The sequence below is a fragment of the Carex rostrata genome, chromosome 11 (assembly GCF_964058835.1).
Source record: "Carex rostrata chromosome 11, lpCarRost1.2, whole genome shotgun sequence".
NCBI lineage: Eukaryota > Viridiplantae > Streptophyta > Magnoliopsida > Poales > Cyperaceae > Carex > Carex rostrata.
The window spans coordinates 5,045,815-5,063,102 of NC_135928.1; the positions used below are offsets into that span (position 1 = coordinate 5,045,815).

Here is a 17,288-nt window from a genome sequence, read left to right on the forward strand (position 1 = left end):
TACTTATTTAGATGCACTTTCGGCCCACTTTCTCTCTGATTGTCAGATATCCCCTTTTCTTTTTGTTCCTTTTTATTTTTCTCCAGTTCGAGCAGTCTGAGGATCAGTAAAGATGGGAGAGGAGAAATCGAGAAAGAGGCGATCTTCTCCTTCACCTTCGCCTGGTAATTATCTATATATTTCAAAAACAAAGATTATTTTCGGACCTAGTGTAGATTTTTATTATTTACGGATTTCGTTGGGGACATCTGTGTATATTGGACGAAGAGGAGAGGAGAAAGCATAGGAAGAAGAGGCATGGTAGAGAAGACGAAGAACAACAAGAGGAGAAAAAGAGAAGGAGAAGAGAAAAGGAAAAGAAGAGAGAGAAATCAAGCAAGCAAGGTAGAACCTCTGAAGAAGACAAAGGTTATCCTTTTTTTTTTTTTTTTTCCTATTCAAGCAGTTATTTTAAATCTACAAGTGATATGCATCAAGTCGTTGTAATTTTGGAGCCTAGGTATATCAATTATACAAAACTTTTGTCAAAAAAAGAAGAAGGTGGAATTAGTCTTGTCTATCTGCAAGATATTCAAAATTACAATTAAGATTTGTAACTCAGGTCTAAGTGTGAGACTGTGAAGCCTTTGTCACATGAGCTTGTCATCCATTATATATTTATATTCACATGACACCTGGTGCCACCAGCCACCTATAACCTTGGTTTGTCGGCTGACATTGATTCACCACTTGTGGTCAGACTTAATTTCTAACACCAAGATACGAAGATTTTTGACAATAATTCTTAGGGATATTAAAATGGAGCTGTTTACTAGAGTAATGTTGGACACAGTTAAGATGTGCCACATATAATATTTATGTTTAGAACGACTTTGATACCGAGCAAACTTTTGTTATATCTTTTCCTTTTGTTTCCAAGGGTATATGATAGGAGTTAGTCTATGGTGCTTTTCCTAGTTCTAATTGACCGGTTCTACAGTTTTTGAGAGTCAAAAGTTTCAAACGACGGATTTGAGCTTCTGAATTCGATTTACCTATCAAAATTTTGCTGGACGCCAAATTCTGCATACATTTATATGATATTTTTACTACTTTCTTTATATGGGAAAAACCATTCCCATTGGATGGTCTAGAATTTTTAAAATCAATGGTTTTATCCCTATCCAGAATCAGTATGAAATATTACAACACAAAAGATAAAATTTGATTTGCTACAAGATTGCAATTTAGATTGAATTGAACGGCTCGGACCAGTCGTTTGAATCTCAAAAGAGATTTGGGGCATAGCTGCATAGCACTGGCCAATGGGTGCTATACTGCTATGCATAGTACTATAGACTTGATATGGTATTAGGCAGAAGCATCATACCTACACATACCTACATAACTATATTAATATAGCAAGTTTGGTAGAGTAGGGTATGAGGAAGCCCTCAAGCAGGGGTTATGCAGGGCATATGAGAATACCTGGTCTGTTTTCAATTGAGATTATGCAACATGAGCATGTATAAACCCAGTTATAGCACAAATGTCTGAATGAACTCAAAAATAAAAATCTTTAAATGTCTGATACCATGTAATTCAATTACAGGTAAATGATGCTTACTAAATAATAGTTAGAACTATTCATTTGTGCTATAAGTTTTATACGAATGTTCTCCATTGCAAGGCCTATCTGTTGTTCTCTTCTATTACTTTTTCTGTTTCGGATATTCAGAAAAGAATTTACTTCAGTTATAACTTAGTCGCAATGTTTAGCACTTGATTCAAACTAAAATTATTTTGCATATGGCATCAGAGAAGAAGCCAAAGGATAAGCACAAGCACAGAAAGAAAGACACAGTTTCTGTAAGTAACTCCTACATATGTATGTACCTTTTGAACTTAGGAATTGAAGTTGGATAAATTTCAAATTATTTGACACTTTTCGTGTAAATTTCTTCATCTTGGTCGTTGGTTTTAGCAACTGAAAGTTCATTCTATTCAAACAAGTGATCAGTTTGTATTGGTTCTAGACCTGCCTGGTTCAGTATCAAAATGGCACAATACAGACTGCATGTGCATAAAACTTGATTTCTGCATGGAACTTTTTGACAAGAGCTCAAAATAAATTGAACAAAGAAGCAGGGATTTATATTGAACTATTATATGTTGTTAGAGGTACTGGATCAGTTTGAATGACGACCTCTGATCCTAGTTTAATTGAACTATCTTATGACTTTCTTTGGCAGAAAATGCCCTTATCAGTATAATGGGATGTGCGAGTCGTGTACTGGTAGAAAATGTTAGAAGCTGTAGTCATTATCATGATAAATCTTACTTGATTTTTGCTCTGAAATAGGATTTTAAGCAGCTGTCAGAAGAAGACTATTTTTCTAAGAACAATGAGTTTGCTACTTGGTTGAAGGAAGAGAAAAGCATCTTCTTCTCTGATCTTTCATCTGAATCCGCACACGACTTATTCTCAGGTTTTATTAAGAAGTGGAATAGTGGAAAGTTGGAGCAACGATATTATGAGGGCATAAGCAGCGGTCCCCGGTCGGCTCATAAATGGAAGATTAAAGCCTGATCTTTATGGCTTTTCTTTCTTGGCTTGCTTTCAAGTCAAGATGAAATTAGAAGCTTGTATCATTTTCTTGTTAGGTGCTTAGCAGCAAAAAAAATGAAAAATTGTTACACAGTTGTTTGTCTAAATGTTTTGTCATACCTATCTTTTCGTGTTCTATTGCAAAGTATTGTTCTGTTGGTGGGTACTTGTTTTGCTTTTCTTTTTTCTTATATATAAGGGGCTGTTAACTTGACTTTCTTTTGTAGAAAGATGTGGCCCCTGACAATCTTGGAATTCAGATCCAGTCAGGTCAGGACCTGACCTGGTAGAATGAGATTCGGACCGTTTATTTTAATCTAGCATGAATCTCAAAGGCAGGTCCGAAAAAAATCGCTCGGCTGGTCTGGGATTAACTCAGGTACCTAGCTGAGGCGATACAATCTAGTTAGGCTTGCAGTTTTGTAGGTACTTGCTTGAAGAAGAAAACACAATGTGTGGTAGATATGTTGCTAAAGATTGCTCTCTTCCTGTTTTCTATTGATTTTCTTTTCAAATTTTAATCAACAACGCAGTAGCTAGTTTATAGCAGTAGGTTCAAGTATTTGTATGGATTTTGATTAAAAGGTCTTGAGAAGCGAATAGTTCCACATATTCAATTTCAATGAATTCCTACAAATTGAATCTTTCTTCTTTTTTCCGCGTGGAATATTCAATCGATGCGCTTTCAAAAGATCTGTCTTGACATGTTAAACTTGTTTAGTTGTAGTGTGCCCTACATGAGCACCTGATCAAGTGGAACATTTATCTATTGGGTTGGGGTTGGTGCGCAGCGTTTGTTAGTGCGTTTCTGTTTGGTTCGGTGGATGTGATGTTTAGGTTTTTTCATACTTCAAATCTCTAGGGTTAGGTTACGGATCGCTTTAGCTTTGTAACTAAACTATTTTCCCAAACTTGAGAAATATAATATTTGAAATGAAGGTTCAACAGTGATGTTCTAGGAAAACTTCACAGATAAATACTAATTTAGCAAAAGTCAGCACTCAGAGGAGAAAGCATAACAAATAAATTTTGAATTTATTCCATGATTCAAGAAACATTGAGAAAGCAACACTGGACAGGAAAGAAAGGAAACTTCACTGTCACACAACCAAGGTAAACAGAAACACCAGTGTAACTAAAACTGGGAAATTTGTTTTTGTTTTCCTAAAAATTTGTTCAAAGCAGCTGAAATCAATGCTTAGCATCCTCTTCTTCACAAAATTTGGTGTATTTGTCAGAGTCCATCAAAGAGCTCAACTCTCCTTCATCACTCAATTTCACCTTTATTATCCACCCCTTTTCATATGGGCTTGCATTGACCTATTGTTGATTAAAAAACAGAAAAAAAAAACTCTCAATTGACAAAATAACTCAAACTTCGTTCAAAATAGCAAATCACGGAGAATTGAGACATAATAGCAAATAGAGGATTCGATTGGGCAAAATTGGTTTAAAATTACACCTGATTGGTCAAAATTCAGTGCTGGGGTTGATGCCGAACTTAAGAGTAATGGTGCAGTATAAAAGAAAAAAAATACCATCCTTTTTAAAAAATTTATAACGTCTTCACAAAGGGTACTGATAAATCCAGTACAAGCTTGAAATAGCTATCATTTTCATGACTGAAAATGCAATCACAAAGGATAATGATAATAATGGTGCTATAAGACAACGGGAAAAAGATTAAAAAACTGCAGTTTCCCAGTACACATTTTTTTCGTCTAAAATAATCATAGACATGATAGCAAGAGATTGTACCAGGCCAGGAGCCGAGCTGAGCTGATCATTGACCTCAACAACCTTACCAGAAACGGGAGAAATGATGTCACTTGTTGCTTTTACACTTTCTACTGCACCAAAATTTGCACCCTGACCTACAGTCCCGCCCACTTCAGGTAACTCCACATACACCACATCTCCCAAGTGATCCTGTATCATATTACCAAACATCATCTACCACAATCAAAGCAGAACAAATTCAACAAAGCAAAAAGAGAGGGTTTTTTGACATATACACGGGTACACCCATGCTCTACGAATATTCAGATTGACGTATTAATTCTAACATGTGCAGCTAGGGTTCACTCAGATGGTATCTGCCCTCAAATGTGCAGCAGCTACTACCCAATCAAACAGAATTATCCTTCTATTGCAGAGCTAAATTTAAAATTTAAATGTGATAAATTATTTTGGAATACTACCATCCATACAATGCATAACTGTACCTCAGTTATGATTTAATTTTACCCTATTAAAGAAAGAAAGAGAATGAAAACCTGGGCATGATCAGTTATGCCAACAGTAGCAGAATCACCATCAATTTTAACCCACTCATGCGTTTCAGCATACTTCAAATCCTTCAACACTGTTAATTCAATTAAAAATAAGTAAGGACTGAGCATTCATGTTTCATTCCATAACATAAATTTCAAACTGTTTCTACGAACCACCAGCCAAAAAAGTATCCAAATTAACCTCAATTGAGTCCCATTAAACTTCAATTATGCAAATCCTTGATTTGCACTTCAGATTGAATGTCATCTGAATTTGCAACAATTAATCCTCAGTTACACAACCAAGACACAATTTAGACAAAGCATCTTCATATGCACAACAATCAACAAACAAGTAATCGACCTTGTTAACTCTCCAAAGAAGCTTTGTATGAAGTTACAATTTATCCAAATTTACGTTAGTCACTTAAATAATCCTGAACTAAGGAAGTAGCTTTGATTAAGGAACAATTAGCCTAAAGTTGGTTGCAATTGTGGTGCAGCTAACACAAAAAGATGCAATTTCAAAGGTATGCATCCAGTAGTCTAGAAAAAGAATTAAGGGAATAGTGCAAGATGAAACAACCAAGATTGTTGGAATAAGTGTGTGAAAATTGTTCCTCAAAATTTTGTGCTTAGCCTTTTGTAGATTCAGAAGAGAGATTCAAACAGTGGAGACCACGGCTTGGAAGGTCTATGACCAAAATGATACATGGTTTGCTGTAGTGAATTGAACAATTTTACATGCATCAAGTTAAACACACTAAAAAAGTTAAATTCAGTATGTGTTTGATAATATCATGGTTTTAGGTTATCAGTTCAAACTCATCATATTCCGCAAAATACATTTATTTTATTGAAAATAGTATCCCCAACAGATAACCTGTTTCCTCTAATTCATAAAAAAATTATGCGCATTACATAATACTATAATGTGGAGACAAGGTATCTTTTGAGAAAAATTAAGGCCATCACACTTTAAGACAAAACAACAGTAGACAAGGTATCTTTTGAGAAAAAATACAAAAAAGTGGAGAAAAAAAGATGAAAAATGGGGAACAAAAGGTACAACCTTCATCACATATAATAAAAAAAAGAAAAAATATTTCAGAGATCCCATCATTATCAGATAAAGAGACGATTCTTTCTATTTCAGGACAGTAAAAAATGGGATTTGACGAAACCCATGAATAGAGGATGAAACAGCTGAATATCCTTACCGCTAAAAAGGATCAATCTTTTTCACTCACAAATAAAGACAAATTTGGTCAATTGGATTCGAAAAGGATCGCAATAAAATAGGTACGAATTGAGAAGACAAAAAAATTTCCCAAGTGACCTTCATATTGACAATACAGAAAGGTTGATCAGCCAAAGCAAAATCACACTACAATGAGAAACAGAAAAGATTGAAAGTAAGAATACTGAACTACATAGATCGTCACTTTACCAGTAGAAAAGGCACGGTTGAAGGTGGAGATGCGAAGGTAAGAGGCGGCTCTTGATGCCCACAGAAGTCTAGAAGCCATGATCGCACTACCCTTTCTCTCTTTCTCTCTCTACGCTTTTCCCAAGTTGGTGCAAAATATTTGGGGTGCGTACAAGGAATGATTTTGCACTTTAAACCCCCAAAGCCCCAAAATAAGGGTTTCTTACAAGTTTACAACTCGTGAATTCTGTGGCACAAACAGTGAAACAGACAGACCACACCGAATCTGATATCGCTGACACTGCTCACAGATCTACGGAACAGATTATTTAAAAATAGTAAAAGATAAACACAATAATCTGTCATTGAATTTTTGGATAATGGTATTACGCACGTATCACCCCAGATTTGTTAAACACCATAATCTGTCATTGTATAATATATATAATGTTACATAATGAAACATTAACTAATAAACATGGCCGCCAATTGTGCGCCAGATTCAATTTAATGTGGTACAAACAACTTTGGTAATGAACCTTATGAATACTTTCTTAACATAAGTAGATAACAAAAAAAAATTGTAACCGTTGGTGATGACTGATGACTGATGACTGATGAATCGACGAATGTGGAGGTGATTTTTTGAAGCTTGGGTTCGGAGGAATTATAAAATAAAATGTAAATAAAGATTAATTATATAAAAAATTTCATGACATTATCTATAACATTTTACTTTAAACTAGAAAATAATTTCATTCTCTGCATGTTCTGACTAATTTGTCGGGATAACATCATTTGTCAAAATAAATAAAAATAATGTTAAGTTAAAAAAAACTTTTAAAATAACATACGTCAAAATTAACAAAACCAATAATAAAATAAAATAAAAAAATAACTGGGTCGCATAAGCCAAGTTGCAATTGAATATAACGCACAACGATAATAATAAAGCTCGCTGAATAATTCAGTTTAAAATATATTTTTTATTATTTTACAAGTACAGCGCACCAAACCAAAACCACCTAAAAAATTATATTTATGTTTTCTCATTTTTATTATAAACTTTTGTCGTCTTGAGAAACCCACCAACAACCACCATCTTTGAAGTGGGTGACATACTGACAGGGTCAGACGTCCGGAGCCACCGAATATATAGTGCGCTGTGCGCTTCTTCCGTTACAATCTTTTTATATATCCTGTTGTAGAGGGTCGATTTTTATATTGAACCCGCTACAATATCACCTATACGGGAATGATGACAATATAGATCAGAGAAATCCACTAGTAGTTGAGGAATTCGTATCCTCTGAGATATCTCAAACTTTGCGTGACTTTATGGAAAGTCATAACCGTTTAAATACGTTCTACACGAATCTCAAAGCACACATAATACTGACCCCTACATCACCCCTGAATAGGCGAATTCGTATCCTCTGAGATATCTCAAACTTTACGTGATCTTTTGGAAAATCCCAATCGTTTAAATACTATCTGCACGAATCTCAAAGCACACATAATACTGACCCCTACATCACCCCCGAATAGGCACCGGACACGTCGGTCACTCAAAAATTGAGATATCTCAGAGGATACGCACCCCGAATAGGCACCGGACATGTCGATCACGCAAAAGTTGAGATATCTCAGAGGATACGCACTCATAGTTGAGTTGAGTGGAGACTTGAGAGTAAATGCTGGGCTGGCCACTAGTGGAGTGGTGGACTAATGGTAGGAAGTCATATTGTTTTTGAGGTAACAAAAAATTTGGGTTTAGATTACGACCGTCCGATCAGAAATTCGGACTCTGAAGTAAGATGAATGGGACCTCTTTAATATTCGTGCAAAATCAGATTGAACGGTCTGGATCTAAACTCAAATTTTCTATTACCTTAGGTGATATGAATTCATGGGGATCAGGGAGGATACGAATCTATTGCTATTCTTTTAAAAATAGCAGCTTCATACTCTTCATTTGTGTCTCTATCTCTCTCTTTAAAAGAGAAGGAGAGAGAGTAAAGAAAAAGTAGAGAGATAAAGGGGAGAGAGATAGAGAGGATAGCAGGAAGAGTAGGAAATTTGAAGAGCACAGGATTTCATTCCATATCAAGAATGTGCACCCCTCATCTACTTTGGCTACTTACCTCACACCATAGCAAACACCACGGCAAACAGTGTTTAAAACATAAATTTAAATTTATTGTATTAAATTAACATAATTTCATAACATAATCCAAACGTTATTGTTCACAGTGTTTTGTTTAAAAAAGATTAATATTTGTTCAACCGGTGGAACAAAAATAAGTTAATTGCACTATTCATTTTTGCCTTCATCGTGACAAAAGTGTGTTTTCAGAACTACATACGCCTTCGTTCCTTATACTTGAATATTTTGAGAAAAAAAAAATTGTTTTCCACCACATTTTCCTTCAATTTCACGGAAATAAATCTACTGTGATTCTAAAGAGATCACAGGACCCTGCGATTCCAAATCTAACATTCTACTTTTTGAAATACACATATTTCAATAATACTTATTTTTCATGCACGAATCTCTAAACAGATAAATAGATGGATATGAAATAACAGAATTCTGCGATCTCTTTAGAATCACAGCAGATTTATTTCCCAATTTCACCATCTATCATATTCATACCTAAATAGAAAATCTTGTGACAAACATTGTAAATTAAGAGAACTACGAAGATTCTTTCAGATTCTTTGCTAACAAATTCTCTCAGCAAAGAGACACTTTTATTAGACGAAGAAAATTCAATCCTAAATTACCTCTTCTGTATATTATATTAAAAATGAAATCAATCCTTGTTGGAGTTTATTTTAAATTTTTAGTAGACATCATTCGAACTATTTTATCGACGTGTGAATTATTTTATAGAAATCGACCAAACGATATGATGCTATATATCATCTGAGGTAGGGCTGCTAATGAGTCGAACCGGCTCGCGAATTAATGAATTGAGCTGCTCAATATTTCATAATGAATCGGATTCGAAACTAAAAAATGTCCTAACTCGACTCGGCTCACTTTTGAAAGAAAAAAAATCGGATCAGCTCGACTCGCGAGCTCGCGAATCAGCTCATATTACATGTTAAAAAAATGATCATTTAATTATTTTAGAGAAATGATTGAAGTGGGATAGAGGTATTCTTGTGACTTTAAATTATATGTTGAAAAACTTTGATTATTTTTTAAAGAAATGATCTAAAGAAATTAAAAAATTTTTTTTTTTTTTTTAAAATAATATCAAAATGCCGGCTCATATTACATGTTGAAAACTTTGAAATTTAAAAAAGAAAAAATTTGAAATATGAAAAAATTTGAAATATGAAAAAATTTGAAATATGAAAAATTTTGAAATATGAAAAATTTGAAATCTGAAAAAATTTAAAATCTGAAAAAATTTGAAATCTGAAAAAAAATTTGAAATCTGATAAATTTGAAATCTGAAAAAATTTGAAATTTGAACTTTTTCCAAATTTGAACTTTTTTTCAAATTTCAATTTTTTCAGATTTCAAAAATTTTCAGATTTCAAATTTTTTTAGATTTTTCATTTTTCATATTTCAATTTTTTTCATATTTCAATTTTTTCATTTTTCAAATTTCAATGTTATGGGCTCGCATTTTGAAATTATTTTAAAGAAATGATCGTTTTTTCAAATTTTGCTTAGATCATTTCTTTAAAAAATAATCAAAGTTTTTCAATATGTAATTTAAAGTAACAAGAATATCTCTATTCCACTTCGATCATTTCTTTAAAATAGTTAAATGATCATTTTTTCAACATGTAATATGAGCCGGCTCGTGAGCTCGAGCCAAGTACTTACATGAGCCGAGTCGAGCCGAGTATTTACATGAGCCGAGCCGAGCTGAGCTGAGTTTTTTTCTATTAAAAGTGAGCCAAGTTAGAGCCGAATCATTTTGCTTCTCTCATTGAGCCGAGCTGAGTTTGAGCCGAACCTTAATCATTAGCAGTCCTAATCTGAGGCAAATATCTATAAGAGGATAAGAAGTCACAGCTGAGTTTGTAGTTAATGTTTTTCTCGAGTCGATGGCAATCTTGCGGCCCAGATGGTTCATAGATCTACAGGCCGAAAATGGGCCTGGCTATTGAGTCTCCAGGGCCGTGGGCTGGAGCCTTGCCAATCATTTTTATGGCATTTACGCTAAATTACACACAAGTGGTTGAGCTGATTTTGCCGCAAGAGGTGTTATATGCTACGCTGCTACAGTCATAGGTTCGTAGCCCATAGACAGATAGAATTTTTCTGTGCTTGGGAACCGAATTTCTTATCTAGCTGTTGTTAATTTGTTATCCAATAGTGGATGCCATCCCTGTTGGTTATTACTTTTTTTTTTAAATACTGACAGCGGCTGTCAGTGCGCTGTTGGTTATTACTTACTACGTCATTTTTCCTATACAGTTTTCCCGTGCTTGAAAATGTTTAACCTAGCATAATTCTATGATTTCCGATGGAGATGCAATTAGATAATAATTACTGAAAAGAGAAATAAATTATCATTGGAAAGTTAATTGAAGAGCCTGCATGGAGCCCTTATTCTAAGGCTTTATTAATTTATAATGCCTAATTTAGCTCATATATATCTATTCTCCAGAACAAAGAAGAATACCGGAGAGCAACTAGGTACCAAGATCTCTTGAATTTGTCAGGTAAAACAAAATTAGCAAAGAGCTACAAGACGAAAAGGAAGTGAACCTCTCAAAATCAAGGAACCAGCTCAAGGCTAACTCGTGGCTCCTAAAACACCCATAAACTACTTGATATCCACTTGTCGATGTATCGTGGTCACTTTATTCCATCCATCCATCTGTATCTCCTCCATTTCACTTCAAGTTGTTATTCTCCACAAGCTTCATATCCACTCTCTCTCTCTCTATATATATACACATACTGATACAGTAGGGACCTATTGTTAAAAGGTTATTAGTTGAAAGGTGAGCTGTAACTTAAATATGATGGAAAAGAAGGCAGTCATCGGTGAAACTGACATGTTGCAAGTGATGCAGCAAGATGCACTTCGTTTCGCCGGGAAGGCACTTGATCAGTATGATGTCACCGATTCAACCGAGATAGCCCATCTCATTAAAAAGGTAGTTCATCAATTAAACAATGAATTAATTACATATTGTTTCCTTGCTTGAACCTGTCTCAACAAAGTGTAAATATTAATGCAGGAGTTTGATCGGCTGTATGGACAGGGGTGGCAGTGCATTGTAGGAAGAGATTTCGGTTGTTTCGTGACGCACCAGAGTGGCTGTTTCATATACTTCACCATAGGAACCCTCTCTATTTTGCTTTTCAGAGGTGCAGTTGCTTCAGAAGATGAGACGGGGTGCCAAATTGCCATGGAGCCTGATCAGCCATGAACTATAATTTGTTTTTTTTTGTTTTTATTTAGTAATTTTGTTTTTTGGATTTGAGATTTTGAGGCAGTCATAGCAGGCTCCACGTCCTTAGGTTATTCATTTGAAATAAATAAAAAACCTCAGATTCATGGAGAACTATTGTTAGTATTCTTCATAGTTAAGTAGATGTCATTTACACAACAACTAGGATGCGTTTGTATAAGAAAAACTTCATCTGCTTGATTTACAGCAGGTTACCGGCTTTTACCTTTCTTGGTTTATTTATGGTGATATATAGGAATTGGAGAATTGAATATTCTCCTTTGCAAAGAAGGAAGTTAGGATTGTATCCGTTGTGATCTTTTTTTTTTTGATGAATAAATGCACTAGGGAAGGTCTGTTGAGACCAGCATTAAAAATCATTCGAGTAGCAGTTAAATTTCCATTAAAGAAAGTTTCCAAAAGAAAAAAATAAAAAAAAGGTCATCGTTGAAATTGCATGATAATTCAATTAAAACCCCTACAAAAAGCATTTTGAATCATTGAAGGTTCTGAAGTACCCTCCCAAGCATAACCGTAATTGGAGGTAATTAAAGTGAATTAAATATCAACTATCGGCTCAGAAAGTGAATCGCAGGTATTATACACAGGAAGATGAAACAAGTACAGCTTAAAATGAATAATCAACCAGGTGGCCATTTCATCTGCCTTCCTCCAAGTACATGCAAATGTAAATGATACACTGATTGACCTGAGATCAAACAAATTTATGGTGTTACTAAGCAATTCCAAAAGAAATATGCAAAACCAGTAGCAGAATGAACCAATGCAGTTTTTAAAAGGAACTGATACAGCTATTTTATTACTCGGGCCATTGCATTGCGTTTATAGGACATACTTACTAGGAGGGAACTAAGATTATGACTAAGTGCCAGGAGCTGTGGTTACAATTGAAAATTGGAACAAACAGCCAGGTCCATGTTATGCTCGCATCCCAAAAGATGCAACTTGAACACTTCAAGTATTGGTGCAATAAACAGATTCACTTGATTACGTCCTAATAATAGAAGAAGCCTCTACTTTTAACTTCCTGCATATTATTTACATGTGTAGTATTTAGTGCAGCAATCTTTAATTTAATTAAGATTACAGTTATCATGTCATGGAACCGCATGCTCAGCACGCATCGTGAGGGGACTTGCCTCTCTACGCAGAGACGCAGATTAAATTCCCGCAAGAAGCATTCAAAGGACACAAGGGTTATTGGGGCCCTTGTATATAAAAAAAATCACTTCATGACAGCACATACATTCATCAATATACAGATGAGTAGTTAAAGAACGAGTTATATAGGAGCTGGATCTAAGCTTTCAAAAGGTGAAGAATTTTCAGCATATAACAAAAATACGAGGGTACTTCTGCAATTCTCTAACAAGGATGCCTTTTGGAGTTTTCCAAAAAAAAAAAAATATAGGATAGAAAACAGAGAGACAGAAGAAGAAAGACAACTTACAGGCATCGGGACCATTATTTATGACGACACGGAAGCCTTCAGCTATGCCTTCCTTGTCTGCTACTATTTTTGAGGCATAAAGTAGCTGCCCCAAAATTTCACCATGCCTTGCTTCGGCCTAAAAAAACAAACAGCTTAAACAATGACAACTTGGTTTTCCACTGGAAGACTGCCATACCAAAGATGAAAAAAATGTTTGCACTATATTTTTGTGTGATATGGACTGCCCAGTTGTAATCTAATAGCCTCAACATTATATGGAATTAGAATACAGTTTCAAGTTTCAACTCAATCAAATTTTATATACTGTTAGCCTACAAAATTTCAGTACCAGCAAATGGCATCAACTGCACTAATATTTCTGCAGACTGGTTTTGGCATTTGATCTATTCTCCTATCGGTTGTATCAGCTAAAGTCTGGTACGCAGAAAGTTATAATACAGTGACAAGTAACAACACATTAAAGTACTAAAATGATTAAAAGATTACCTTTGAAAGTTGTGTTAGACCATCCCTCAATTTTGGTATTATTAAAATATGAATGGGGGCTTGGGGGTTAACATCCCTGAATGCCAACACCTTATCATCTTCATATACTATATCTGATGGTATTTCCTTTGCAATTATCTTGTCAAATCTAGCATTAGAAACAGAATGGTTATACAACACGGTAAGTATAGCGATGTTGTTTAATAAATAGTACATTGTAATGTAATGTAGGGTAACTTAGTTATAAGAGGTGGATAGCAGTAGGACCATGTAAATAATTTTTATTTAAATATAATTGTTAGAGGCATAAAGCCATCTAACCTTAAAAAAAAAGTATAGGATCTCGTCAACATGTAGAAGTTAGAAAAACCTTTCAAATTAAATGATAAATCCATTGGTTAGGATATGCGAAGCTAACAGAATGGACTACATGTAAAAATTAGCACCATTCATGTTATTTAAATTGATTATTCACAGAATGAAAAACTATTGGGCCAAAAAGTTTAGTAAGAGTTGCCTTTTTGTTTGACATTGAGCAAAAATTTTAGACCTCAAAACTTTCTGTCAACGAACCCTCAATGTTTAATTAATTAGGATGTAATAAGCATCCTCGAAATTGCATGCACACAACCGTAGCTGACAAATAATTGAATTAAAAGTAGCTCATTTGCAGTCAACCAATATGAAATACCGTTTGCCATGACAAAGCAATAAAATGAAGAATTAAAAATTAGCTAAATAAATAATAAAGTATGGTACACACATTGTGGGGCCGCCAGTATCTACAGCAGATTTTGCAGCAGCCTCTTCATTAGAAGATGCTGTTATATGTCGTACAAATCTGAATAGCACAAGTACCACTGTTAATTTACAACAAATTTTGAAGTGGAAAAATAACCAATTGAAATAACTCATAAATTTAATTCTACACAAGAGAAAAATATCCTATCGGTACCAATTGTGCAAAAGCTTGAAAGTCACTACTGAACTGAGGCTTTACTTCAAAACATTAATGTTTCAATTAATTCTCCTATGGCTGATCTTTACGTTACATTCTCATTGTAGGTAATTTATTTAATCTATTTAATTGCTTAAGTTGCCACGAACTTAATTCAGCCTCCACATTTGATTAAAGTAAATTTGCAACTAAGCGAATCTCACTGTACCACCAATGTTTTCGTGTTTTCATTTGTCATGGATAATTCATAAAAAAAAAACGTAAACTGAGGGAAGAGAAGAGAGGGAGAGAGAGACCTGTTTGGTCGAAGAGGAGCGGAAAATGCACCGAGGGAACCGAAAGAGAGATGCGATAAGGCATTGTTGCGTATCGCGTAAGGCCGTGCCAAACGAGAGTACCTACCAATTGAAAGGGAACTCGAATAAGAGAGAGATGAGAGAGAGAGAGAGAGATGAGTAGGTATAGGAAGTACCTGAGGAGAGAGAAGGAAGACGCAAGTGCCGCGGCCATTGTCGGCTGCGAAATGAGGCGATTAGGATTTCTCTCGAGTTACTACAGTCGCGTGTCATCAGCCCGGGTTTTTCCCCGTGGCAATGGATCGGTAACACAAATAAACATCAGTGTGCCCAACAGCCCAAGCATTCGGATTATTTCGGGACGAGGGATTCAATTATACACTATATTTTTATAAACTATATTATATTTTTATAAGTTATTTTTGTAATTTTAAAATTTTTATTATATTTTTATAAGTTATTTTTGTGATTTTAAAATTTAAATAGTCTATCCGAATCATTTAACGTGATGTCCATATTAAAATGTGGTTGGGACCAAATTTTATATTTTTTGGAAATTTATTACTATTTATTTAGAGTTTTTTAAAATTGTTGTTTGTCAATGGTCCAAAATTGTCTGAAAATAACATTTTTGTACACATCTTAATAAATACCAAAAAAATTTCAAAAAATGTAAAATTTGGTCTCCAAGCACATTTTAATATAGAGATCATGTTGAACGGTTCGAATCGACTATTTTAATTTTGAAATCGCAAAATTAACTTATAAAAGTATGGTGTCATAATATATCACCATAAAATAATGTAATTGAATCACTCCTCTTATTTTGGACATGGCAGAGCTTTAATATTACTGTTGCTATGTCAATTAACTACTTTTTTTTATTAAATTGTTTCTGAACTATAGAGGTCAAACACCTCCCTGCTCTTCACAACAATCCGTGACTAACTGTCATTATGCTGACGATACCATATTATTTCTTAATGCTGATCAGCGGAATGTTGAAAGAGCATGGTGGTTAATGGTCATGTTTGAATCTATCTCTGGTATTCGAATGAACTTGGATAAAACTGCTCTCTACCCGATTAACTTAGATATCCATGCCAGTCAACTGATGGCTGATACATTCCACTGCCAATTGGCTCAATTTCCGTTCAAATATTTAGGGGTTCCTCTATCTGATACAAAATTACTCGTTTGGGATTGGGGATTCTTAATCGACAAATTTGGTAAGAAATTGCAAGGTTGGAAGGGGCAGTCTTTGTCTCTAGGTGGTAGGATTACCTTGATTAATGCAGTCCTGTCTTCAGTACCATTATACACCCTTTCACTTTATCGATTACCTAAGAAAATCCTTAAAAAGATTGATCAAATTAGGAGGCAGTTCCTTTGGCAAGGGACATGTCTCAAAAAAAAATATTCCCTTCTGAATTGGCCTAGTGTCTGTCTCACCAAGGAATTTGGTGGCATGGGCATTTTAGACCTCGATCAAATGAATTGTGCATTGCTGTTGAAATGGTGGTGGCGGGTTAATGATCCTCAATATATGAGTTTATGGAAAGAAATATTGCTTGCCAACCTTCATTCTTCCATACCTCCTTCTCCATTCTGGAAGTCTATCCAAAACATTGCGCATATAGGTGAGTTGGGTGCCAAGAAAATACCTGGCAGTCAGGGACAGGTACAGTTTTGGCATGACACTTGGTTCCAGCAATGCCCCTTGTATATTTCTTTTTATAATCTGTATTCTGTTTGTTCTAACCCACATATATCAGTTCAAGAGGTGGTGGCAACCCAGGGAAGGTGCCTCAGATTTCGTCGGGGTATCACCGGGGTACTCCTTCAAGATTGGACTAAAGTCATGGGGATTATCAGCTCCATTGCCTTTACACATGGGACAGATCAGATGGCTTGGCAATGGACCTCGACTGGCAAATATACGGTTCAATCCGTTTACCAGTTTCTCAACTTTCGAGGGGTCCGAAAAATTAAACCTCTATTATGGTGGAAGCTCCCTGTACCCCCAAAAATTAGAGCATTTATGTGGTTGTTACACAAGAATAAGATTCTTACCAAAGTTAGGTTGCACGAACGCGGGTGGGATGGTGATATGACATGTCAATTCTGTCCCTCTGCTGAGGATGTTAATCATTTATTTCTTCACTGTTACTTTGCTAAACATATTTGGTTTCACATGGGACATTGTCAAGCACTGAACCCCTCATGGCAGTCTTTAGAGGATGTGGTCACTTTTGCTTTGACTCTTTCTAAAATTAGGAAAACAGCGTTTCTCATAGTTGTGAGTGCTGTGTTATGGTGCATTTGGAGACACCGGAATGATCTCTGTTTCCATAA

At 35.1% G+C, this 17,288-nt stretch overlaps 4 protein-coding genes across 5 annotated transcripts; 2 read left to right on the plus strand and 2 right to left on the minus strand.

Annotated features, from left to right (window-relative positions):
• Positions 1-17: 17 nt before the first annotated feature.
• SCI1 (splicing regulatory glutamine/lysine-rich-like protein) lies at positions 18-2,670 on the plus strand. Its single transcript, XM_078311109.1, has 4 exons — positions 18-164; positions 268-408; positions 1,799-1,848; positions 2,342-2,670. Exons 1-4 carry the CDS (start codon positions 113-115, stop codon positions 2,567-2,569), a joined length of 471 nt encoding a protein of 156 aa, XP_078167235.1. The 5' UTR covers positions 18-112; the 3' UTR covers positions 2,570-2,670.
• Positions 2,671-3,588: 918 nt separating this feature from the next.
• Positions 3,589-6,540, minus strand: LOC144561785 (Single hybrid motif superfamily protein). The gene is made up of 4 exons (XM_078310877.1): positions 6,311-6,540; positions 4,864-4,952; positions 4,346-4,516; positions 3,589-3,907 (listed from the first exon to the last, which is right to left on the minus strand). The coding sequence occupies exons 1-4, from the start codon at positions 6,387-6,389 to the stop codon at positions 3,779-3,781; spliced, it is 468 nt and encodes a 155-aa protein (XP_078167003.1). The 5' UTR covers positions 6,390-6,540; the 3' UTR covers positions 3,589-3,778.
• Positions 6,541-11,096: 4,556 nt separating this feature from the next.
• Positions 11,097-11,942, plus strand: LOC144561561 (uncharacterized). Its single transcript, XM_078310538.1, has 2 exons — positions 11,097-11,422; positions 11,507-11,942. The coding sequence occupies exons 1-2, from the start codon at positions 11,285-11,287 to the stop codon at positions 11,696-11,698; spliced, it is 330 nt and encodes a 109-aa protein (XP_078166664.1). The 5' UTR covers positions 11,097-11,284; the 3' UTR covers positions 11,699-11,942.
• Positions 11,943-12,265: 323 nt separating this feature from the next.
• LOC144561559 (14 kDa zinc-binding protein-like) lies at positions 12,266-15,254 on the minus strand. Of its 2 annotated transcripts, none has more exons than XM_078310536.1 (6): positions 15,110-15,254; positions 14,934-15,035; positions 14,443-14,520; positions 13,680-13,827; positions 13,191-13,308; positions 12,266-12,428 (listed from the first exon to the last, which is right to left on the minus strand). In XM_078310536.1, exons 1-6 carry the CDS (start codon positions 15,145-15,147, stop codon positions 12,361-12,363), a joined length of 552 nt encoding a protein of 183 aa, XP_078166662.1. In that variant the 5' UTR covers positions 15,148-15,254; the 3' UTR covers positions 12,266-12,360. The 2 variants fall into 2 exon arrangements, with proteins under 2 accessions (XP_078166662.1, XP_078166663.1); XM_078310537.1 differs by lacking the exon at positions 12,266-12,428 and adding an exon at positions 12,643-12,767.
• Positions 15,255-17,288: the final 2,034 nt, after the last annotated feature.

Bases quoted from the DNA above. Each gene is read 5' to 3' on its own strand.
- SCI1 (XM_078311109.1), top strand. From the start codon at position 113: ATGGGAGAGGAGAAATCGAGAAAGAGGCGATCTTCTCCTTCACCTTCG. The intron at 165-267 runs GTAATTATCTAT...TATTGGACGAAG, and splicing joins TTCTCCTTCACCTTCGCCTG to AGGAGAGGAGAAAGCATAGG. The intron at 1,849-2,341 runs GTAAGTAACTCC...GCTCTGAAATAG, and splicing joins GAAAGAAAGACACAGTTTCT to GATTTTAAGCAGCTGTCAGA.
- LOC144561561 (XM_078310538.1), top strand. From the start codon at position 11,285: ATGATGGAAAAGAAGGCAGTCATCGGTGAAACTGACATGTTGCAAGTG. The intron at 11,423-11,506 runs GTAGTTCATCAA...ATATTAATGCAG, and splicing joins TAGCCCATCTCATTAAAAAG to GAGTTTGATCGGCTGTATGG.
- LOC144561559 (XM_078310536.1), bottom strand. From the start codon at position 15,147: ATGGCCGCGGCACTTGCGTCTTCCTTCTCTCTCCTCAG. The intron at 14,521-14,933 runs GTCTCTCTCTCC...TGTGCTATTCAG, and splicing joins GCTCCTCTTCGACCAAACAG to ATTTGTACGACATATAACAG. The intron at 12,429-13,190 runs GTAAGTTGTCTT...GTTTGATCTCAG, and splicing joins AAATAATGGTCCCGATGCCT to GTCAATCAGTGTATCATTTA.
- LOC144561785 (XM_078310877.1), bottom strand. From the start codon at position 6,389: ATGGCTTCTAGACTTCTGTGGGCATCAAGAGCCGCCTCTTACCTTCGC. The intron at 4,517-4,863 runs GTTTTCATTCTC...AATATGATACAG, and splicing joins GCATAACTGATCATGCCCAG to GATCACTTGGGAGATGTGGT. The intron at 3,908-4,345 runs GTACAATCTCTT...AATCAACAATAG, and splicing joins TCAGCTCGGCTCCTGGCCTG to GTCAATGCAAGCCCATATGA.